A 25883-nucleotide genomic window follows, 5' to 3' on the forward strand; every position below is an offset into this window, starting at 1 on the left:
ACTTGGTTTTCTCAAACGCCATCTCCGCCTAGCCCCTCTACATGTAAAATCACTTGCGTACAAATCTTTAATCAGACCGAAATTAGAATTTACGTCTGCCATATGGAGCCCACATCAAGCATATTTAATCAGAGCATTAGAAGCGGTACAAAACCGTGCTGCCAGATTCATTCACTCATCTTACTCATGCGATATCAGTAGTTCATCTTTGAAAGCGAAATCTGTACTGCCACCCCTTTCTTTGCACCGCCGCACTGCAACTGTCGTGCTTGATCACAAATTATTTCATTCTTCCCTTAATCAGCCACCTTATATAGCACCCGTAGCACGCATATCTCATCAAAACAGTCATTCATTTCAGGTTTCCAGTCCATCTTCGCGCACCACTGCTTTTTCTGCCTCGTTCTTTTTTCGAACAGCCTCGGACTGGAATGGCCTCCCCCGGGACATCGCCAACATCGCCTCATTATCTGCCTTTCAAGACCATATTATTGATCATCTTCAATGCTAAAACAAATTTACTGCTTATTGTTAACCTAAATAACACCCCACCCCTTATGTAACGCCCCTCCTAGAAAAAAAGGCCTTTAAGGTAATAATCTGAACTGAACTGAATTGAACTGAAAGCACATCATTCGATATGCATGTTAGTAGGTCAGAAAAGAGCATATGTGGATCGGGAGTGGCTTAAATTCACGTCGGTCACTACCAATCACCTGTTGATTTGTCCCTATAGTGATGACAAACAACTCAATAGGTGCTTGCAATAGTACCCACATAACCACTGAATTGGTCAAATTTTATAGCCAGTAATTCACAGCGTGGAATCTTGCAGCGACGGTGACACTGTGTCACCAGTGACTCATTCATTCTTTATTCTACACATGCTACTAAGGTCCCCTTTAAATTCACTCCAAAGCCATTCACTCTACGCAATTCAGGAAATTTTGAGCTGCCTTGAAGTTGTGAAGTAGTCGGGATGAAATTAACTAGTGACTAAATTATATCGGCTGGAAGTTGGATTCATTTCAGTGGCACTTGATTTAAGATGACTTGCACTTGGAATATTTTATATGGTGGCTGCATTAAATTGTCTGGCACCAAATTTTTCTTAGCTGGCACTTGGATGAAATTGAGTGGGAAAAGCTGTTGTAAATTTGAATTCACTTTTATTTAAATATAATTTCGTACAGTAGTGCTTTGGGGTTGCATCCCTATAAGCGGCAGTTTTTTTTCATTCAGTGTGTGTTGTCTTAAAAGCAGTACCAGCGTCTTTCTGTTTTGTTTTGTCTCTCTGTCTTTATCTCTCTTTCTACTCGTTCACTCATCCATCAGAGGTACTTATTGTATAGAGAAAGAAAGAGACAAATAAAACGCGGGCCAGTTTATAATGTTGATGATTTTCAATCTAGGACTCACTGCGAACTTCACACTTAACAGCTCTGCCACGGAGCTCCAATTTTGCGTTATGTTGTACACTACTGGGCAAGTCCCACTCACCAACACAGCAGACTACTGGAAGTTCTCTAAGGCACACACAGGTGCTGAAAACCGCTTAGCAAACGAACGTGGCAGCTTCCCTTGTTAAGCTTCTGTACAGATTGCTCAGGCAGCGATTAGGCGCGCCAATTTGTGATGCCAACTTTTTTTCTACGATACAGAGTGAACCTCGACGATAAGGCCTCTGCTGCGGAACTTGGGCGGCTCTTCCACACTTCCTTTTCTTACACGTCAAATAGTCCTGCTATCACACGGCTAGGCGAGCTCGCATATATATACTCCCGTGGGCTAGGTGCCCTTCCTACGTACGAAGCAATCGGTGCTACACCCTGCGATGCTGTAATGAAGCAGCTGCTCAGCGCAACATTCACAGCTGTAATCGGGCACGCCCAGTAAAGCAGCGTAGCTGCTGCCTGAGGTGTGCTTCTGAGCGAAGCTTGCTGCCGTTGCCGAAGAATTTCCCAACGTTGAGAAACCGCGCCGAGTAAGAGCAACGTAATCACAGCCCATCCACGGACAAAATCATGATGAGTGGGGTGAAGCGTCCATCGGTCCGTGGGCGCTTCCGTCCATCCGTCTATCTGTGTGCCCATTCGTGCAAACGTCTGTCCGTGCAATCATCCATGCGTCCGTCCATCCACCTGTGCGTCTATGCGTCCGTCCGGGCATACGTCCGGGCGTTCATTCATGCCTAAAGTTGGGGTTGAGAAGTGATTGATTGATATGTGGGGTTCAACTCCCCAAACCAAAATATGATTTTGATAGACGCCATAGAAGGTGGCCCTAGAAATTCAAATAACCTAGGGTTTTTTTAGCCTGCACCCAAATCTGAGCACACGGGCCTGCAGCATTTTTGCCTCCATTAAAAATGCAACCGCGGCCGCCTGGATTACATCCCAGAACCTGTGGGTCAGTATCCGAGTACCTTAGCCGCTACATCACCTTAATTTGAATCAATGTCAAACTTAGTGAATCCAGTATAAGCCCTCCTCTACACAACCACATTTTCGAAGAAATAGTAGGTAAATTGCATTTATAGGACCAAAGCAAACATTAAGAATCAAGCTAAAGAAAATAAAGCATCGATGTGATCCAATTACCTCAATGATTGGTATTGTAACGATGGCCATTGCACACTAAATCGAATGAAACGTTCTGGTACCATCATTTCCGTAAAGAAAGTAAACGTTGAGGAAAAAAAACTGGCAGATCCCACGTGCTGTGGTAATCAAAGTTTCCCCTTATGAAAACTTCATACAAGAATTAATATAAAATCCCCCACATATAAATACATCAGAAATTGGGCATATCAGGCTATATATGGAATCCCCTATATGGACCTTATGTAACCTTATGTGACCAATTTCTAATAAAGCCATATATGGGCGTTATACAACCTGATTTACCTAATTCCTTATATACCCATATATAAATAGACGTTGCTGTATATGGCCATATATTTCAATCATCTGTATATGACTATATATAGTGTAACGGCAATAGTCAATAGGCATATATATAAGGTGAAACATGGCCTTGTATGAATACCTTTATATATAGCCGTTCAGATGATTCTTCTACATGAATTCAGCTTGTGCCGCCGACATAAGTTATAGTCCCACAAATCATTCTACATCTACAAATATTGCTGTTTGTTAAAAGGTATGCATGCAGTCGCCATCGTCTCCAAAACAAAGGTTGTACATGTCCTCTCAGTAATCTTGTTCAAGTCATCCTCATCTTGAGTTCTTCTTATAATATCATTGCTTAAAGGTAACTTGACAACCTAATTATAGTTTATGGTGGGCGCATGTCACTCTTAGCCCACGTTTCCTGAAAAGATACATTGATAATGTATAAATTTATTGCTTATCTACCGACACTTTACTTATTTATTTCAATACTCACAGCACCAACTGGCAATACAGTTGTGGAGCGTTTTCAAAAAGAAGAATATAGCCAAACAAATAATCAAAGTCACCTCAATCACAATTCTCAACAAAAGTACATTTTTACTAAAAAGTGCAACACACTCAATCTAACAGAATAAAAGTATCATTTGAGATTGTAGAGGCGGTTGCTTTCATTCTCTGATTGTTTTGGTAAAAAGTCATTTTGAAATACGTCAGTTCTGAATGCGATTTCTCTTACCTTGAACCTATGGTCAACGCTGTCTGAGACATACTACAGTCTAAGTAAATATTTCGCTTTATAGATTAAGACTTGACAATGATAATTAGCATTGAAAATTCAAATGTGATTTTAGTTTCGTAAATATATATTTTCTGTGTTTTTATTTAAAAGTTTTCTGGCGTGTCAATCGAGCGTCCACAGTGAGTCAAAAAGAAATGTGGGCTTGTTGGTGACAAGCGCGTGTGCATTTAATAATTTAAAGGACTTGATAATCAACGTTTATGTAGTTTTGTCAAAATAAATTGGTAGGCATGCAAGCTTGTCATGTAACTAGGAATGACCTATAGCGTCAGTGCTAAAACTGGTGTCTATAGGTCTCTGTGCGCGTAGAAGCGGAGGCTATAATCGATATTTCTTGCCAACGGGTCACTGAAAATCACTTTTCTACACGCTGCTCACATTCTGTTCTACCAATAATGCACCATTAAGAAACAGCGGTAAAGAGTTCGTTGCGCAGAAATTCAGGCGTAGGCGTTGGTGGTTCTGAGTGAAACGTCATCTTGTCCGTGACCGAAAATTGAGAAAAGTGCAAATAAAACAAATAATAAAACTTTTCGGATCTGAATGATGATCAAAACCATGAAGGCCATTCGCATGGCAAGCAAGTGCTCTACCACACAGCTATGCGTCTGCTTGCAAATAAAGTATGAATAACATTCTCTGGTTGGAAATGCAGGAGAAACAACTGTCATGTTTCACAAATACACGCATAGTGTATACTGGTTTCACCGCACAACATGTAATATCACAGCAATATTGCATAATACAAGCTTACATTGCCATCGGGCATCACAACACGTTATTGCCAGCCGACCATTACAAAAGGCACACACGTTACTGTGTGTATTCCCTCAAGACTGCGTAGTGAGTGCATAGCAAGTTCTAAAACAGTCTGCGCACATATTATTGGGTAACACGATCTGCTGGGCTAGATGGTAATTCATACTAACCGATTTGCGCGAAAAAATTGAAGGTAAAAAGGAAGTCACCTAGACACAGCACACACTAACAAATGAAACTTCATTAAAGAAAACAGACGTATATGTGCGGCCACAAGAACACGTTAGGTAAAAAAATGATTATGTGAGCATACATCTAATAAATTACACCGTGCGGACATCGCGTGGGGCACGGCACTCCACTGTCGTGTGGAAAGTATTATTTAGAATTCAATATTATAAGTATAGATCACAAAGCTTCTCTAAAGAGACAATCACGCTCTAACCTATCATCGCATTGTAGAGAGAGCGGCTTCGCACCCTTGTTTGGTGATACGGTAGTTAAAGCTAGATTCAGGGACAAGGTATCACGGGAAATTGAAGAGGCGTATGTCATCAACAAAGCTGGCGATTCACGTGTTGCGCAACCCTCAGTTATGTTGCTTGCCACGAAAGCATCTTTTCTGGAAGCGAATCATTAATACAATCTCTCTGCTCATATAATCATGTTCTTTCACCACACGTGTTCTAGTAACCGCATATGTATGTCTGTTTTCTACAATAAAGTTTAAGTTAGTGTGCGCTGTGTCCAGCTGTGTTCCTTTTGTAGTTCAATGTTTTTGCGCAACACCGTCAAGATAACTTAGCATTGCTCGTAGTTTCAACCGCGGTACTCATTTTTACACAGAATGCAGCCATGAAAGCGTGATTGAGACCAGAGACTTCCAACTTTCTGAGTTACACTATACTATTGCACAATTAAAATTGTTCAAGTAGCATCATACAATCAAAAGTACACACTGAGTGGTTGAATTACGCACATGAGACAGGATATTGCTATCGCGTTCAACTCTAGAAAACGGAGCTTATTGGTCCTCCAGTTTTTTTACACAGTAGCAAGCGCTAATGAACCAGACAAGTTTATCGGTTCGCGTAAAAAGTAATTATGTACAGATCTTACGAATTAAACCGTTACATCACATTATCTTGTGTAACTATGTAAACGGGCATGTGCAGTTCTTCAAGATAAGCCTGCGATGTTGCGACATCTGTAACAATAATGTTGGCTTTGATGTATGTATTCCAGTCGATAATACACTTATGTTAGCCAAACTGTAGATAGTGGAAACAGAATATGGACTATTCCCTAAGTTGTCGCGTTTTGATCCGTGGACACTGCACGCTGCTTTGAAGAACCAAACTAGCTAAACATTTTCACTGCGTATCCTTATCAAAACACGCGTAATTATAAAAACAAGGGGAAAGTAGGTGAACAAAGACATATTGTAATGCGGGCTCATAAATCTCATGACACCCTTGGATATGGAAATATGCCATTGTTTTTCATTAATAATTGCGCAATCTGTAATTTATCCTAGGTAATTCCTCAAGCTCTAAAACGAGAAAAATTTAAAACAAATATATTTACATCAATTTTTTAACGGAAAGTACAATACAGAGAAACCCATATTTCGCTGGTGTCGAGTTTCTGATTAAATAGAGCTCATTCTGAAAGAAATAGAAAAGAAAGTCTTGTTGTATTGCATAAACAAAACAGCCTAATCACGTAACCACGATTACTATGAAGCTATTCACTCACAAATCATGCAATGCGCTATTTTATCAGCTACCATAATATTTGCGAACAACGTGCGACTGTAATGAGAATGATGAACTTAGCTTAGCATTTAACCCGAGAGTCGTCTTTCACGTAGCCTGTTAATCCAGATAACATATTCACTCCTTAAGGCCACCACATCCATTCGTACTGCTTTTGGGAGAAGTTGTGAAGGAGAGCTTGCCCGCAAGCATGAGTGTCCATTTCTTTTTCCGCACGAAATGTTGACGATCAACAATGCAGTGGCCTACACACGCACACGCACACAAAAACACTTCCACGTCCGCCCTCAATTGCACCACGTGCGGTGAAGTGGATTCCTGAGAGCTGCGTATTTATCTTGCGTAAATAGCAGCAGTAGTTGAACACGAAATAAGAACAAGATAAATGAAAAATGACACAATCCGCACTCCACCCGCGACTCCGGCGAGCGAAGAAGGAACAGTGGCGTTACAATTGGCGTTAGCACTACCATTGAAATCAATGTTTTACGCGCTTTCATTGCAACTACATTTTCGAAAGCTTACTGGCGAACGAAGTTTCATTTGTTCACAATTATGACGCGATATTTTTACCATAGGACTGAATGTTTGCGCATCTATTTTCTTCGTTGTTACCGGAGATGGGCCTCGGCACTTTCTTGTAAGCTGTGTCGAGCGACTGCTGTGTGCAGAAAACGTTCCCGGAACTTTTCCCCTTCTGGACTGGCTCCCTTCCACAATCTTTACGGCGCGCATTTCCTGCAAACTCGCTAACAACTGCAGTGCAGTTAAGTGAGTTTTTTTGGGACAATAGAGCTCAACTTCTCACCGCGGGCCCAGAAAGCTGCACGTGTATGACCTTTGAGACAGCCATTCAGCGAAGCTTCATTCACTGCTTCGCGTACGCTGGCTACCAAGACGCGTTCGAGGCAGATTTTCATCTTATTTCTCTAGCATTTATGATAATATTATTATTATTCAATCAAGCAATCACCTATCAATCATTTATTTAACGTATCCAGGAACAACCATAAGCGCTTTCGCGCTGGTGCACGCGACAATAAAATAATAATAAGCAACAGACTGTCTACAGAAAGCAGACTGTCTACAGAAAAGCAAATCAATAAAAAGAGCAAAAACGCGCAAACAAAAAAAGAAACGCACATTGCGTACAAAACTTTAAAGAGAGGAGATGTTCATCGATTGGTACTAAAAAATAGTGCAGAATGCACACAACTGTGTGGAAGGGTTCCTGAAAGATGTTAAAGGAAAGAATCTGTACATGTGCAAATCTGCGTTAGGACAGGGCAAACCTCCCTGATACAAAAATGACTGTGGACTATAAAAAAACAAAATGAATCAGGAGAGTAGACGTTAGAGATACTCGGTATTCTTTGAAGTATAAAGTGTGAGAAGAAGCTGGCAGGTATATGCAATGGTCGATTCCCTCTGCATACCTTACGCGGAATTCGAAAATTATTGCAACAGAGAAGGGCAGAATATCTTACCTTGAACCAGCTTGTAATGAAATAACAGCTGAGCGCGGTTCTGTCGGCCGTTATGTGAAGGCAAAGGCAATATTCTAGTTGTGTTGAAAAGATTCTAGTGAAACGATGTGTGTAAATGCTTATGAATTTTTTCTGGACTCGCTCACTGGCGCTACTGCTCGGCTTATAAGCCAATGCAGATCAAATATGCATAGATACTCAAGTTAAGAAAGACATATCGTGGTGTACACTTTGTAGAAGGCTATGGTGAACTGAATTCTCGAGCGATATTCTGTGAACAGAGACAGAACGAAGGCCATGCATGGCAGCACACTTATTGCGAGATGGTAAAATTTAGCATGCTATAAAGAAGAACATCAAGTTACTGGTCTCACAAACCTTACATAACGACGCAGTCTTGAGAGAATATAGAATTTGCACATTGGACGTTTTGCGGGACACAACAACAACAACAACAACAACAACAACAACAATAATAATAATAATAATAATAATAATAATAATAATAATAATAATAATAATAATAATAATAATAATAATAATAATAATAATAATAATAATAATAATAATAATAAATATATTATTATTATTATTATTATTATTATTAATATTATTAATTTTATTATTATACACTCGTATTATTCTCACATGGCCAAACATATCTGGCCACATTGAAGCAAATGCTAGTGTCCGGGTGTCTATCAACCTCTATACGCGAGTGTGTAATTGCACATTGTGGTGAGTACACGTACTAGCATACATATTTCATAGATAAATGCACCACAGTGTTAGTGTTAAAAGGATATGTTCGCAAGCAGCTTTAATTGTTACGCGGTTGTACCGCGAAGGGCTGTTTACATAATGTAGACTTGGGCTTAGGCATCATGCCAGCCCTTATTTGCAAAAATGTGTCATACTAATTGTATTGGCAAGGTAATGCTTAAGCTGATGAGGCACGTGTGACCTTGACCAAATAATAACACACCCACACAAAATCGAAGTTTTGTGAATTCGGCAGCCTATGTTAAAGGTTGCAATAAAGCTTCAGCATTTCAATACATGGTCCATTAAATGTGTATCATGTGTGAGTCAGTTGCACCCTTCTTAATGTATTCCAGTTAAGTGTGTATGACGTGATATTTATTTGACGCTTGCAAACACTACACCAAATAAATTGTTCACTAGTGCACTCATAAAATTTTCGATAAATTTACTATCTGCACAGCCGAGGACGGTATACATAACCAAAGTAAACACAATATCCAATTTTGCAATAAATTAGTAGAAGTTCCATCTTGAATTTAGGCATACAAATGCCTGCGAGTTGCATTCACATAAGTTTTTTTTGTTTGCACAGATACTCCCATAAACATCGCACTGTGCATTAAAATATGATAAATGGCCATTGAAAGCAATCACAGATGAGGGTAAACAACGTTAACTGAAATCCTGCTTAATTAAGGGAGCATATAGCCATTAAAACCTTCCAATAATCAGCAATTTGTTGACCGATATGCAAGCCAAAGAATGCATTAATATTACCATTACTTGCTGCCCCTCCAAACTATGCATTAATATGAACAATATCAGTTGCATGGATGTCGTTTTTACATAATACTATATAGGATTGTTTAATCATAAAAACGAGGTTCGGGATAGCTTCAGTACGTTTTGCGACCTGAAACGATTCCTTCTTTGTAAAACATGTTTCCTCTCGTATACATATATTTACGACGTAATAATATTTAACCTATTTTTGCAAGCCTGAATTCCATGGAAAACTTGTACAAGTTAAACTACATGAATGTATGCGTAGATGAAACTATCATGTCACCTTTGTGTACGGATTGTTATATACGACAATCGGCATGGAAGTTTGTGATCGGGGTGATATATATATATATATATATATATATATATATATATATATATATATATATATATATATATATATATATCATGTTTAGGTTGTATAAGAGGGACAATTAATCAGCTGCCCGCTCATAATAAGTTCACGTGCTACGTGACGCCAAACATGCGCATAAGAGTGTTTTCACACTCGTTGTTTGGCTTATAGATGGCGCTGACTGTCGCTCCTACTTCTAAATTCACAGATAAACCCAAAAAAGTGGATGGAGGGAGGGCCACTGTGATAGCTCAGTGGTTAGAGCATCGAACGCGTAATTCGAAGGTCGTAGGTTCGATTCCTGCTCACAGTTGGTAATTTTTTCATCCACTTTTCTTTCTTCTTATTTACATTCCATTGGTTCTAATAACTTCCCCTGTATATTCTTTGACATTACTGTCTGTTATATCTCATTAATATTGTGTTAAAACACGGAAAAACGAGCCCTTAGGTATACACTTCTTTCCCTTATATTATATATATATATATATATATATATATATCACTTCCACATATGAGGATCTACTCTATATGTCATATATGATGCGGCTGTGCCCCTTATAAGGCCGGATTATACTCCTTATATGGACCAACCGCAGCATATAGGGCTGTAATGACACCATATATGAATCGACCCCACCAGATATACATTCATATATGGTGAACGGAAGCCACATATGCTGACGTATATGCTTATATTTGTCCAGATATAACTTATATAAGTGCCACATACGACATTTCCGTAAGGGATGCGAAGCACGAATGAGGAAGGTTGGAGACACTATAGAATGATCATAACGTAACGAGTGGACGTAAATAATGCCTTACATTACTTTCAGACCATGGTTATTCGGTTTGAATGTGTCATTTACTTTCGTCTATTCACGTCGCGTGATACCAAATTTTGTATCACGTGACGTGATATGTGGAGCTAGCGAAACGCCCGCAAGCACGCTATGAGCGTAGCATGAAGTCATGTTTTACATCACAAGCTTGTCATGATTATCATGTTTTGACGTGTAATTTACCTTCTTCGTCTATTCACGTCATGTGATGCGAACTGTGGTATATGTGGAGCTAGCGAAATGGCCGCGAGCACGCTATGAGCGCAGCATGTAATCATATTTTACGAGATACACATGTCGTGTGTTTCAAGTTTGGACGTGTCATTTACGTTCGTCGTCTATTCACTTCACGTGATGCCAAATTTGATATATGTGGAGCTAGCGAAACACCTGTGAGCGCGCTTTGAGCATAGCATGTTGTCATGTTTCACTTCACACGCTTGTCATGATTATCATGTTTGAATGTGTCATTTACCTTTTTCGTCCATTCACGTCATGTATAACAAGAAATGTGTTATATATGAAGCTAAGGAAATGGCCTCGAGCACATCATGAGCGTAAAATTCTGTCATGATTTTACATGACACTCACCTCATGATTATCATATTTGCAGCAGTCATGCATCTTCGTCATCTATTCACGTTACGTAATATCAAATTTGGTATAACCAAGCTGATTGATTTGATTGATTGATATGTGGGGTTCGACGTCCCAAAACCACTATATGATTATGAGAGACGCCGTAGTGGAGGGCTCCGGAAATTTAGACCACCTGGGGTTCTTTAACGTGCACCCAAACCTGAGCACACGGGCCTACAACATTTCCGCCTCCATCGGAAATGCAGCCGCCGCAGCCGGGATTCGAGCCCGTGCCCTGTGGGTCAGCAGCCGAGTACATTAGCCACTAGACCACCACGGCGGGGTGGTATAACGAAGCTGGTGGTCATGGTGTGCTCGGGGTCATTTCGGTATAACGAAGCTAGCGAAACGACCCCGAGCGCACCATGAGCGTATGACATGTAGTCATGACTTATATGAAATGCATAGTATGATTTACACGTTAGGCCCTGCCACTAATATTCGCCATGCAGCCATGTCATACTATATCATTTTTGCAATATGTCATGTGAACAAAACAACTCCAAGAGCAGCAAGATCATGAATTGTAAACCATTACATTATATATACACATGCCATGATTTTCATGCTATGACCAGTCACTTATGCTCGTCATACCGTCATGTTTTGCCATATCATTTTTAGTATCGATACCATTACCGACATGGCCATGAAAACTAAAAGTCGTAGGTGGCTAGATAGATAGATAGATAGATAGATAGATAGATAGATAGATAGATAGATAGATAGATAGATAGATAGATAGATAGATAGATAGATAGATAGATAGATAGATAGATAGATAGATAGATAGATAGATAGATAGATAGATAGATAGATAGATAGATAGATAGATAGATACGCTCAATGTCACCGTAGTTCACTAAGAAATGCTTCGCAATCAAATTCCCCGAAACCTGGAAGGAATAATGTTGTACTGCAACTTCTCCAAGAATAAGACTTGCCAATTTTATTATTTCACATCAAGTCTTGCTGTGTGTAGGTCACCGTCTTAAATATCGCTCTCTGATCAAAGAATGAAAATGATTTGAAACGCTCAAGAACAAAATATTGCCTTCTCTACAGTGCTTCATATGGCTGCTTCATTCATAAATAATGCGACCTCAGATATTGCTCAATGAGCTCTAAAAACTGCAGGTCGTCATGAAGGCTTTGTTTCTTATGTATTTACAAGAATTCTTTGAAACTCATAATTTTTTATTTGGTTTGCAGCACTAACGCTTCGTCTTTGCAGACTGCTTTTGATGCGGCAGGTAGCAACATGATTGCCTGAATACCATTGATAAATATGTGTATCAACTCTACTAGAAGAAAAATAACGAAAAAAACACGTTTCAAAGTCAGGCGCCTCAGTACCGGGGTATGCGTGCATTTCTTTCGTGTGCGTTGAGAAACGCTTAGTCCTTTTCTGTTTTTTTTTGCATACGTCACTTAACAGGTGCGGCCTAACTGTCAATACGTCCCGCCGCGGCGGTCTAGGGGCTAAGGTACACTGCTGCTGAGCCATTGGTAGTGGGATCGAATCCCGTCTGCGGCGGCTGCATCTTCAATGGAGTGGAAAATGTTGTATGCCTGTGCGCTGAGATTTGGGTGCACCTTAAGGTAACTTATGTGCTCGAAGTTTCTGTAGTCCTCCACTACGGCTTTACTCATAATCATATGGTGGTTGTGGGACTTTGAACCATCAATCATGATATTTTTCTGAATGGCTTGTGAACTGAATGAAATTGTGCCTTTTTTGACGCCTTTTTTATTTTTCTTTTCACTGATAAAATCAGAAGTCATGCTAATTCACCTGACCGTGCGTGTGTTAGCAAATTAAATTTCGGTATTGGTACGAGGTCCTCATTGTTCTAAAGAACTGGGATGATCCGCGATTGATTGCGAAATTCGGGTGCTTCTATAGCACCAAGATAACTGAAACCTTGCCTAAGTGTGTAAAACAGCTCTTTGACGTGAACTGTAAAGCATGGTAATTGTAAACCTGTGCGCATTGTCATATTTCCAAACAAGTGGGTAATTTGTTCGTGTTCATAGAATGTCTCTGTAATCATAATAATGATTGACAAAGGTAAAGATCATCATGTTTTATATCACCACTGCAAGATCTTCACTGCGAAAAATAGTACAATACACATCACCTATTTAACCTTCCCAAAATGCCGTCACGAAGAATGAAATGCTCATACATTATTTGCCGTCACCCAGGAAACAGGTGTTGAGCCGCTGGGGAGCATCGGCACTTTTTTTCCCGTTGTATGAACGACGTCATGAGCAGTCTCTGACGCATGGCATAATGTGCGTGTTCCAGCTTTATTGCTTGCTGAGAATGGGTTACTGAAAGTTTCATGAGGTGGTTTGACAGTTGAAAGGAAAGTTTTCTTCGAAATAAAATACGGAGTCACAAACTTTTGAAAAATAGTTTTGTTTCTATATCGTCAACTTGTGAGAGTGCTACTTTTTAATTTAAGAGCCGGTTACCAAAAGCATCGCCAATATTGGTTCACCTTAACGGACAGTGAAAGTGAAATTATTGTGTGTGGTGTGTGAGTTACGATGCGTCTTTCTTGCGAAAACATTGTCCAAAGGGCAGTAATCAGTTCTCGACGGAACTTCGCAATTCATCTTCTTAGTCAAGGTTAAAATGGATTTGACGCGATCATCTGCGGGCGCGTACAATTCAGCGTTGACGATGAGGGCAGAAATAAAGAGCGCATGATCTGCGGGCAGAAACAAATGATGACGCATGAGGTATTAGCATGTTTTAGCATTGCCGAAGCTGCATCTATGCTGCACCATGGCGAATACGCCCACCCAATAAATGCATAGCTCATATTACCTGAGACTTTATACGTCTTCAAGGTAGCAGCAGAGATTCTTCTTCCTCATATACTTGGTACCTTTTATGGCTCAATCTCTATGAAGTAACAATTCGCAATACAAGTTATGTATCAGGGTCAAAAGGGCAAAGTTAGTATGAAAACACGTTTTAGTCGTCATATGCGGCGAAGTAACTGCACAACAGATCGTTCATATAATTTAGTTATTGGACATAAAATTACGTGAACCTTCAGTCGGTTATGAGTAACACCGTAAATCGTAATTCCGCTTTACTTTGCACGGGTTTTTATATCTCTGCCTAATGCACAGCGGAGAGTGTTTCTTGTTTGTTTTCCTTTTTTTCATTCAACTCAGATTAGAAGTTTTCGTAACAGTGCTGCTGCCAACGTTGTACATCGTTTAAAACAGCGGTGCGCATGTCACGACAGAAACTAAGTACGTTCACATCCATGCCATGCAACTATATCTCAAAGTCCTAGTCAGCGTGAACATGGAGAACGTCCGCTTTCTAAGAGGTAGTATTTTTGTTTTGGAGGCTCTCATCTACGACGAGCGCATCAACACATGTTAACCGAACAAAATCATGCCATATAGGCAACAAGCCTTCCCTTTAAGAGCTACCACTACAGAAAAAGGCAATTCACAGAAATTTCACTTGAGAAAAAGGTCGGCAAACGCAGCACTCGTATGCAGAAAAATCATCTCGACGGAACTTCTCGCCAACCAGTGCCTGCCCCGAGGAAGAGGATGGTGAGCTGGGTGGGCAGGGTAAAATCTCAGCGTACTTTATGCATTCGCCTAAGAATACTCGAAGGCGAAACCATCCGGCTGACTGAGTTGCAACAGCTTCTATAGAGCGTGTTATGAGCTCTGTTAGAACGTTAACTGGATTTACAGTTACGTATACGTAGCCCACCGTATTCGTCAACACGTTGCTTAGCAGCGAAGGTCCTGCTATGCGTGTATAAGAGAATGCCTGCACCTACGTAACTGCACTTTGTGGAAATGCTGTGGCTGATAGCGATATTGATAAATAATGACTAAATTCTATTAGTTAGGCAGCCTTAAACCATCATTTGTTACGCGTTCAATAGGTGTAATGCTTGGTGTGCTTATAAGCTTCAGCCATGCACCTTAAGATTTCTTAACGTGGCTTCTATAGTGACCCCTGTTTAACGTCATTTGCGATGAACATTCAAGCGAGGTAATTGTTTAAGCGTGAACTCAGGACAATAACGAAAAGGTGCACGAAGGCGAGTGAGTGCTAAATTTCAAGTACTTTTATTGCGATGGACGCGAAAACAAGTAGGTGATAAAAGCTACGTGAAAAAAAAACGAGCAAGGCAAAGAATACAAAAAATTTGAACATCAAAAACAAACCAAGAAAGAAAGCTAAGAAAACATCAACCAACACGAGCTGCGCACACCGGTTCTTTCAGAAACATTAATTCCTTCTCAGTCAGAGACAAGGAAGATTTGCTCATACATTAGTCGTGTTCTTGTGGTTTCTGCAAAACCTCAACGGTGACTCGGCTGTGGTCATCTCTGTGTTTATACAGCGTCCCTGTGCTCTCGAAAAGAGGCGCACAGTTGCACGCACTGCAGCATTGTGCAAGAAACCTGCCTTTCCCGTTTATGATAATGCTAGCATGTTCAATTAGTCTGTCGTTAAGCCATATTCCGGTCTGTCTGGTAGAATGTGCGTCACCGGAAAGAGGAATGATATATGGACAACGTTCGGGGAACATTGCGCACACCTGGTGCTCTGTTAACGCGACAGCGTAAAAACCATATGTCACGAAAATTCGGGCGTCGGCGTTGTTGGTTGTGAGCGAGAAATAACCTTGTGCGATACCGAAAAACTGAGACAGATGCAAATAAAACCAAACAAATAATAAAGAAATTCTGCAGATGGGTCCAAGTGGGGATTAAACTCGGGTCGTTTGCTTGGTGAGCGGGGATTCTACCACACACACAAACGTATTTTAAAAAAAAAAATACTGTTGAACTTCACAGTAGAGGAACAAGATAAATATATTGCAATACACAAAAAAACATGGCAGAACAATTACTGCGGCTGTCAAGCACTGTTGAAGCACATCACACCTTAAAATTTCTTTACGGTCAGTGGGGCTTCTACCTTTTCTAACCTTAAAAAAGCACATTCACCTGCGTCTGCCTGTGAACACGGTGAAAATACCTTCCCCTGCCTGAAAATGCAGTGAAAGTAAATTTCATGTTTCACAAACACACGCGTCCTGTATACACGCTTCACAATACAACATGAAGTATTGCCGTTATAATGTGTAATACAAGCGTACATTGCATATCGGGGATAAGAACATGCGATTCTCACTATAACCGCATGGATAAAAACTGGTGATGCACTGCACAGGGCACCTAAGTTACTGCGCTTATTGCTTTAGGACCATGTAATGGGGGCACAGCTAGTTCGAAAATATTTTATGCACTAAGGATTGGAAGTCGCGCTAGGGATAGGATGTCACTATCACGTTCAACGTTTAAAGGCAATGCCCCAATTTTCAACGTTACATTCACACAGAGGATTGCTTCATGAGGGTACTTATTGATTTAGCAAGACTTAATAATTTGAGTGGTGCTGTAAACACCACGTGAACCCCGGCACTTTGACCAATTTTTTTGAGTTTGTAAAATATCCGGTGTTTGTACGGAAGAGCAGCCATCTTTGCGCACTTTTCTGCCGTGTTACTCGGAGTTTTAGTTTGTTCTTTCTCTTGCTCAGTCACTAGTCCGAGAAATGGACTCCGCGACAGACGCAAAGAATGCCTCTGGAATATCTGCAACCACATGCTGGGACGCTTGATCTTCAAAAATTGCCGACATAATTTGATGGCCTGTTCGAAGCATTCACAAGGCAGGCTAACGCTCTGCCTCACTTCACTATAGCTTGCTCTGAATGGAAGAAAAATGAAGCATTGGTTTCTGCTAACGTGGTTCATAAACTAAGAAATATATTGTGCGCCAAAAACCAGCCCTAACACTAATGATAGCAAACTGTCATTCTCGAGCGTCTCATGTGTCAACACAAGAGGCTTCAAATAGTTTTGTAACTAGCTTAATGTTTTATTCGATAAGAAGTAAAACGTGGAAGAATTACACTTCAGATAAACTACAAATCTCTTGTACTTATCTAACTACTTTGATGCCATACGTACCATCCTACTATATATCTGTAGTAAAGTGCCCATTCCGGCCAACAGCAAATCTCTAAGTAAAGTTGCTATGCACAAGCCAATTGAAACCTCTTTTTTTTTCTGCAGGTAGATGAAATCGTTTGAGTATCTGCTGAATAAAGGGTAACATCGATGCTCAAGGTACGTGGTATCTGCCTTTCTTTCGTTTATTTTTTTTATTCAGTGCGAAACCACGCGAATTTTGGCATGACCCGTTGTGGGCAGCGTCTGATGAGGTTCTAAAAGTTTTCGCCTGGATAAATAGGTGTTGTATTCTCACGTACCTCTCCTTTCTATATAAATGCATTATTGAAGTAAAATTGATAGTAAATGGAACAAGAAACATATGCGATATCTTTGTGATGAATTATTCCGCTTATGGTGCTCTGTGCACGAAGTCTCCGCTGATTTTTGTGCACATGCTGCTCTCACGCAATTTTGAGCGTCATTCTTGTTAGTTCGTACCTAATTTGTGCAACATTGCGTAGAATTGTAGTTACTTGAGTGCAGTAGGACTATGTAAAATCAGCAATCGGAAGAATAAATGCCTGATGTTTGTGGTTGACTGAGACATGTGGTTGGCTAAAATACGGGGACCCTTTTTATTTTCTTATTTTAAGGAGAGCAGTATTCAATATAGGCACTGCAAAGGATGATCAGGCCTAATATTTTATTGATGGTTCACTACTCACTGTAGCACTGAAGATGCTTCTCACCGTATTAAGCCTTCAAAGAGTCATTTCGCACTTCTAACTATCCGCTGTGGTGTAACTCAGAACTTATGTCGTTGCACTGCTAAGTTACCAGTTGTGCCTTCGGTTTCGACCATGGAAGCAGCATTTCAGTAGAAACAAATTATCTATAAGACTTATTTTGACTGCAATGAAAAAAAAGAAACATACGTACCTATTTTTGTTGTTGTTAGACATAGACTTCACCAACAAAATTGAAAATCAATCCAAAAAGTCACAGGTTTGCCGCAAAAGTGAAGCAATGAATGAGATATATATGAATGCGAAATATATGTGGGGTGTGATTTGTAGCAACTACGGCGTAAAGGGGGAATAGTTGAAGAATATGAAGAGCGAACTTGCCGCCCGCAGGCATCGAGCATGCAACTTTCGAATAACGCCTCATATGATCCAGGAATAGAGTTACAGTGAAGGTCATCTTACCATCCCACTTCATCGGGCATGTTTGTGCATTTAAACCTTAAAATGTTAGTCAGCGCTGCCTTAGCTCAATTAATATAAGCCCGGATGCGCTGTTTGACGATTGCACGTTTGTTTTCTGCCTGCGGCAGATGTCTTTTACAGCGAAAGCTGTTGTGAGATCGAAACTCGGGTCACGCACGGCGCCATATAGTTGTCCGCCGCCACCGACGCCGCCTGTGTCCGCAACCACTATTGCAAAATAAGAAAAAAAAATGCTCTTACCAGGGACAGAGTGGGGCTTGAAGCTGGTCCACTGCGTGCTAGCCCAGTATTCTACCACTGAGATACGCTGGTGCTTGCAACTCGTTCACAAATTTTCCTTATGCAGGCTTGATGTCGAGAAAGGAATCGCCTAATCATGAGTATGAAAACGTTTTAGAACAGCAAAAACACAACGAGGTGTCACAAAATGAGAATAGTGTGACGAGTGGGTTGTCCGATGCTCCGACCCATGACAAAAGCTTGTTTTCGATCATTTAATAACTGTGGCGCACACCTACTTGAGGCATAACTTTTTATCGACGTTAGTCACTGAACGAACAATCGGCACAAAATTCCTTGCAAGTGTTTCGCGGATACAACGCTTCTCAGAAGAATGACGAAAAATAGCATAACGAATGTTTCTCTACTAACCGGATGTAGATATTATATTAATAATGGCGTAGTGTGTACCAAGTAAGTACGCTAGCAGCAGTTACCCAATGCGTGTTTAGAAAAGGTTCTGAAAGACAACTCTTCTAGCTTTCGCTGTGACTGTGCTGCGTTTTCAGCGCAGGCATGGCGTTTTTTTTTCTTCACTTTGACTTTTTTCATTTCTTATCTTAAGTATTTGAAATAACACTACATATAATATCCTGCCTAAAGGTTAGTTGGCTATGAGTATCATCGGGCACACGTAATCGCTTCGTTCATTCCAGTGTGTCTACATCAATTGTGACTCACACCTAGATCGACATGCTGATGCGATTGTGGTTTTCTCTCATATACGCTTACAATGTTTCATAAGATTTTTCACCCTAACCTAAAAGAAAAAGGATATAAAATTATGACAAGGGAAAAGAAATAATCATTGTAAGGAAGGAACAGGCCAGTCGAAGGGGAGACGGAAGAGATGTTTTTCTTTTTTTTATTAAGGCAGTTCACTCACGACAAAAGTCCCTGGCTCTTATCCATAGTAGCCATGGCCGTAGCCTCCGTAGCCTCCATGACCGTAACCGCCGTGACCATATCCATGCCCGTAGATTATCTTCTTGAATCCGTATCCGTGACCATAGCCTCCGTGGCCATGACCGTAGCCTCCATATCCATGGCCGTAGCCTCCGTAACCACCGTAGCCTCCGTAGCCACGGCCATAACCGCCGTAACCTCCATATCCGTGACCGTATCCACCGTATCCTCCGTAGCCCCCATAACCACCATAGCCGCCATATCCGCCGTAGCCGCCATAGCCACCGTAGTGTCCAAGACCATATCCGTAGCCAGCATAGGCGATGGTAGCTGCCATGCACAGAACAGCGAGCACGAGCTGCAGGAAGGAATGTTATATTACGCCAGGTGAAGCACAGCTTTGCTCTTTGTCTTTCATGCTTGCTTGTAACGCAATAATTGTGAATTGTGATCCGGTTTTGGGAATTGTTTTTTAAGTAAACGTGTACGCAAATACAAATGCCCGCATACCGTCCCCTTAGAATGCCATCAAGTATTAACGTTACCGGCTGGTAAGCTGCAGACTAAGTCTGTGTACCTGCATATGAATACCCATATTCTGCGATAATCACAGCGGAAATCATCTCGTTGGCTTAGCGACTCGGAGGGTTATAGTATTTTTTGAAATAAACACACACGCTGTAAAGAGTGAATAATGCCTTTTCCAGAAAGCAAAATCTGAAGATAACCTGTTTGGAAAATCCTGTTATTTTCTGACCTATGGTCGCAGCGCCTTCTCTGTTTCGCGTGCTATCAAGGTTATTTTGCATGTTTAGAGCTCATCGGCTGTTGAAGAATTATCAACGAAATGCTTAGTGCCCACGTATTTATCATATATGTGCCTCTTACAGCAAGCGCTGAGGCAGTCTTATGTAAACAAGCAATATTGACAGCGATATAATTTATTATTTATTATAACCAGGTAACATACGTAATCAAAGATATATGTCGATCGGAAATACGTGAAGCCAAAAATACACTTAAGGTTGGGATAATCAGGTTTAGGGGTGAAAATAAATACCTCTTTAATATGCACTGTTTAGAGGCCTAAGACGCATATGTACACTTTACGAAGGAGTTTCTTGAAAAACTTGGTAAGCATAGCCTTAGAGCTTATTTTAAATGAATACAACAGATTACTATCACGGTTGACAAAATCAGATCGACATTTTGTTTTTCTGTTTTCAGTCACTGCTTCTATTTTGCGTTGGCTATAAGCTAGAAATATAGTGAAATGTTCGGAGCCACTTTGTTCAGCATGCAGCTTCAATCACAGCTCACAGACCGCTACTCCCATCACTGGTTAGGCCTCACTTTTCAATTAGTATTGAATGGCTTCTATGAGTACCAGACATTGAGCAAACATTGAAATGGGCGGTAACATGCTAATCTCTGCATCTCTATGGACGACAATTTACATCGAGGAAGCATTGAAACTGGCTGGAACATACCAACCTTGTAGATGTAAAATAATTTCAAGGCTTTTCTTCTCAGAGTACTTAATCTTCAACGTCATCGGCACACTCACTTTACAGCCTTGATGGAATTATTCCGAGTAATTCAGTAGGTGCCTCACAAAAATACCCTAAATAATCAGTGACAGGGTAAAAAATGTTTTGCGCTGAGTATGCTAAAGTGTTCCGTTAACGCTAAAGTGTCATCAAGCAAAAATTTAACGCTGCTTACCACGGCTTTCATGTTTGTCGCTTTACGGCGATCGTCGTCTTGCACAGATCTGAAGGAGTGGACACTACGGGTGCTCTAGGGCAGTGGAAGTTGGCTTTTATACCCAAGCTTCGCCTTTGACGTTTACGTGGCGTTCATGGGCTGGGCCAATATCCGGAACCGTTTTCGCCTCTCTGGTGACCTACAAGAGCTGCAGTGAAGGGCCGACCGGTCGTGTTCCAGTGGCTGGGCTCATTGTCAGGAATTGACGGTAACCTTGTCTCGATATCCCATTTGTTGCTTTATTTTTTTTTTCTATTTCATCTGCCACGTGGCGCGCCTCTCAAAAGCTCACCCGAACATTCTTTGTATGCCGTTCCCGGGTGTCAGTGTTTTAAGCGTGCCAGCCATTCAAGGTAGCCCGTAAGTATAGGCCATTGTTGCTCCAGATGCAAGCCATCCTGAGAAATTTTCTTGGCGATTGATACGGGGTTACTCCGCAGCTTATCATCGACGGCTATTTTTGCTGTCACCGTTGCTAGCGATATAAGACGTCTTTGATGAACAATACTACCCTTTGTTTCCGGTTACTCACCTCGAATGCAGAGGGTAAATGTTTACTAGAGTCGGCTGCAAGTACAACAGAGTATGGGGAGCGTAGATTGTTTCGAATCCAGTTACATATTAGCCGCACGCTGTATTTGGCATCACAATTACCATTTCAAAGAACAAATGAGACAACAAGAATAAAACCATCATATGAATATGACTGGATATACGAAAGAGATGATCCGCTCAGCCAGATATTGTTTAACGCATGCCATCGACAGAAAGTAAAAAAAGACCAAAATCTGTGATGAAGGAAAAGTTATTGTGATTTAGCCATGCCACTCGTCACGTTCAATACCACTGCTCTTCAGAAATATTATATATAATAATATATAATATATACTTGGGATGTAGATACAGTGCAAAAAATATAGACAAGGTCAGAGGAAGACAGCGTGGTGTCGTCTCTTCCTTGGTCCTTGCCTATATTTTTTGCGCTGTTTCTACATCCCAAGCATTAACCGACAGCTAGCCCAACTTTCGCTACTATTGCAATATATAATATAATAGGTATATTTGCCATCATTGTGAGATACAGATGGGGGGATTTTAGGAAAAAAGCCGTCTCCAGACGCTTGACTAGCCTACAACCCTACGTATTTGGCAGTGCAGCAATATTACATACAAACATATTACATAATAATATAAATACATATACACTCCTGCACTTTTACACATTTATACAAACACAAAGCCGCACACACACACACACACATATACAAGCAGGGGTATGCTAGTGCTTTAACATATTTCAACACACACTTTTCTTTTAAAAGGCAACAAAATCGAAATCGTGTCTGTATTGCACATAAATATATGCAGAAACCACATGCAACCTTTTAAGGTCTTTGAAAGAGGCTGTAAGAAGATCAAACTGCATCGATTTATAGCTCTTTAGTAGTGTAGGTATTGTGTAGTGTAGCATTTGTTTTCCACAGTTTGAACGCGGTGTTGGTACTAACCACTCCTCTAAGTGTCTGGTACCGTAACTTGGAGCTTTTCTTTGAAGTTGGGCAACATTGCATAAGTTGTTTATGCTCCGGTAGTGATCTTGTCTGTATATGTGACTCAAACCTTATTGGTACAGATTACGTGCAGCGATCATGCCTGAATTCTCAAAAAAAGTTATTGTCGATGCTGTGTAAGAAGCGTTGTATGCGTGCCGGAGATGACTGTTTTTTTGTAACAGGAAAATGCATTCTAGATTAGTGTGTTTTGTGTTACCCTATATTATTTGACAATAGTTTAAATGTGACTGGAAAAGTGAATTATATGGTAAGAGTTTAACACATGTGGGAAGAATGTAACGTAAGCGACCTACTACTCCTGTGATTTCACTTGCTTTACTTAGGATGGAATTAACATGATTATCCCATGACGTGTTGGCGGGAAAGGTAACACCCAAACATTTGAAATTTTTGGTAATTTCGATACTTCGGGAACGTAACATAATGTCTTAATATAGAGGTATGCACTTGATCTTTGGCCTGGATATGACTAGTTTTGACTTGCCCACATTGATATTTATTAAATTTAATGCAGACAACTCCTCTAGATTCTTCGTTCTATTGTTACATTGTTTTATTAGATCATCAATACCATTTCCAGTGAAAATTATGCTCTTGTCATCCGCGTAAACAATAAAGTTTGCCTCAGGGTCAATATTGATAATATTGTTCAGATAACTGAAGTAGAGGCCCTAAGATACTTCGTCGTGGTAATCCACAGTGTACAATCTTACCTTAGAAGTAAATGTGTCGATTTTCACAATTTGGGTTCTGTTAGATAAGTAGGATTTGACGAGAGATAATGTCTTTCTTCGGATAATGTAATAGCTTAATTTTTATACTAGAATGTTATGGTCAACCAAATCAAAAGCTCTTGAAGAGTCTACGAAAATACCAATGACCGTTAGCTCTATTTTCAAACCCTGTAAATATATATTCTTTCTAATCTGCTAGTGCTCATTCAGCTGATTTATTTCTACAAATCCCAAAACGGCGTGGTGTTAGCAGGTTATGTTTTTCAATGAAATTTGCTATTCTATAATGCAAAACTTTTTGGAAAATCTTTGAAAAGATTGGCAAAATAGATAGCGGCTCATAATTTCTTAGATTGGTTTGATGTCCCTTTTTGTACAGAACGGTCACTTTAGCTGACTGCATTTTTACAGGAGAAATTGCCGTATGCAGACACACAATGAAGATATGAGCGAGTATAGGAGCAATAATTTCATCTGCATTTGTAATTGGAGCGCCCGAAAACCACCAATATCGCAATTAGTGTTAATTTTTCCTCTTTTTTATAATCTAGATAACCTCGTGTGCCGTGACTGGTTCAAGGAATATTGTATTCTCGCTATTAGTGTGACCGTATTTACTTGGCGGAGGAGGCTTATCTTGAGCGCATGCAATATGTGTAAAATATTATTAAACGCATCAGCTAGTTCAACGCCGGATAATTTTTTACCATTGATTTGCAAATGCTGTAAATGTTTGTGACACTCATTGTGATTTAAAAGTCTGTTTAGCCTCGGCTATTATAAACTGTGGTTGCGGCTTTCAATGACCAGTAGAGATGAGTAGTACGTTGTGCGTGCATGCCGTATTTTCGTAGTCAGTTTGTTTCGGTACTTTTTAAGTATGGCGAGGTGTTCTGCTGATCGTGTGTAAAGGAAATGTTTATACAACTTGTCCCTGATTTTCATTACGTCACGTAGTTCAGACGTCACCCAAGGTTTTCTAATTTTTCTACTTTTTGTACGTGTTTAGGAAGGAAAGCTTTGGTGATATATGACAGAGAATTTGTCAATGAACTTATTGTAAGCTTCATTAGCTTTGGTTATTTCAGTTATCACATCTAATTCAGCTTTCAGCAAGGAGTCACAAAAATATCGTAAAGTTTTTTCTGAAATTGCTCAGTAATATATTACAGAGAAATGTTTCCCTTTTAACCTACATATTTCAGCGCACAAAAATACTGACAGGTGATCACTGACAGAACAAGATAAGACACCAGATTTAATGTTGGACTGCGAAAAATCGGTGATCATTAAATACAGGGTTGACTGACCTTCGAATGTGACCCTGGTAGGCATGTTAAGTTGGTGAAACCATTCGGTAATATAATCGTATTGAAAGATTTAGTTGATTGACTATTGGAAAACATGTCTATATTGAAATCTCCACCAGCTATTACCGTTTTTGAATTATGCTGTTGAATGACATATGCAAGAAATTGCTTATAGAATTTTATGAACATTGGTATTTCACCGGTAGGGCGTCTATAGCACACAGAGCACACATGCGTAGCAGTGCACAGTAACAATATTTCATAGTCACGTGAAAGCATAGTGTAACAATCAAGGATCTGACAGTCAACATCATCCACAATGAACAATGATACAATGCCTCCTCGGGAGTTTGACTTGTCTAAATAGTAAGTATTGTAATCGGGCAACCTGATTATATCACATTCGGAAATACTCAATGTATCGCTTAACATGATCACTGAGAACTGGAAAGAAAAATAGGCAAATAGTTCCTCTAAGCATGATGTTTCATTCCTCACAGAACGTGTGTTTAGGTGGACGCATTTGATGGAAGGGGTGATAAGCGCTCGCTTACATCGCAAATGGAGTAAAATTCTATTTGATTGTGCACCAGTCATGTATTGAAGTGAACTGCACTAATTACAGTGTTTCAAGGTCATCTTTATTCCTAATGTGAACTACAACAGCACCTTCGTTTTTTCGGGCAAGGATCTTGCTGTTGACGTACCAAACGAACCTGTAGCCCTTTCGCTTCGCTATTGCCGCTGCAAGAGTAGCGTACAGAGAATCAGACGTGTTTCCAGTGCTGCTGTCACTGCCAAAATGCCACCGCCTGGGATACGCCCCCCTATATGAGGCTACGATGCACGGTGAGTGCTTGCGCAGTCAGTGTCCGTGAAAATCTCGAAGCCAGCGGAGCACAGTCAAGGCACCAGGTTTCGGCGTAATACGTT

At 40.4% G+C, this 25883-nt stretch overlaps 1 protein-coding gene, 1 long non-coding RNA gene and 1 other non-coding gene across 4 annotated transcripts in view; 2 read left to right on the forward strand and 1 right to left on the reverse strand.

Moving 5' to 3' along the window:
• The window catches only part of LOC142814623 (uncharacterized), a 123137-nt gene extending 104461 nt beyond the window's left edge, over nucleotides 1–18676 (forward strand). For both annotated transcript variants that reach the window (XR_012894993.1, XR_012894992.1), the window contains exons 3-4: nucleotides 17272–17325; nucleotides 18488–18676. This is a non-coding gene — a long non-coding RNA (uncharacterized LOC142814623). The remainder of the gene's footprint in view (nucleotides 1–17271; nucleotides 17326–18487) is intronic.
• Nucleotides 9885–9957, forward strand: TRNAT-CGU (transfer RNA threonine (anticodon CGU)). The gene has a single exon. It is a non-coding gene; the product is annotated as a tRNA-Thr (tRNA).
• An 836-nt stretch (nucleotides 18677–19512) lies between the features above and the next one.
• Nucleotides 19513–21436, reverse strand: LOC119172878 (uncharacterized). The gene is made up of 2 exons (XM_037424021.2): nucleotides 21291–21436; nucleotides 19513–19923 (listed from the first exon to the last, which is right to left on the reverse strand). Exons 1-2 carry the CDS (start codon nucleotides 21300–21302, stop codon nucleotides 19564–19566), a joined length of 372 nt encoding a protein of 123 aa, XP_037279918.2. The 5' UTR covers nucleotides 21303–21436; the 3' UTR covers nucleotides 19513–19563.
• Between the last annotated feature and the right edge of the window lie 4447 nt (nucleotides 21437–25883).

Source organism: Rhipicephalus microplus, chromosome 4 (genome assembly GCF_043290135.1).
Source record: "Rhipicephalus microplus isolate Deutch F79 chromosome 4, USDA_Rmic, whole genome shotgun sequence".
NCBI lineage: Eukaryota > Metazoa > Arthropoda > Arachnida > Ixodida > Ixodidae > Rhipicephalus > Rhipicephalus microplus.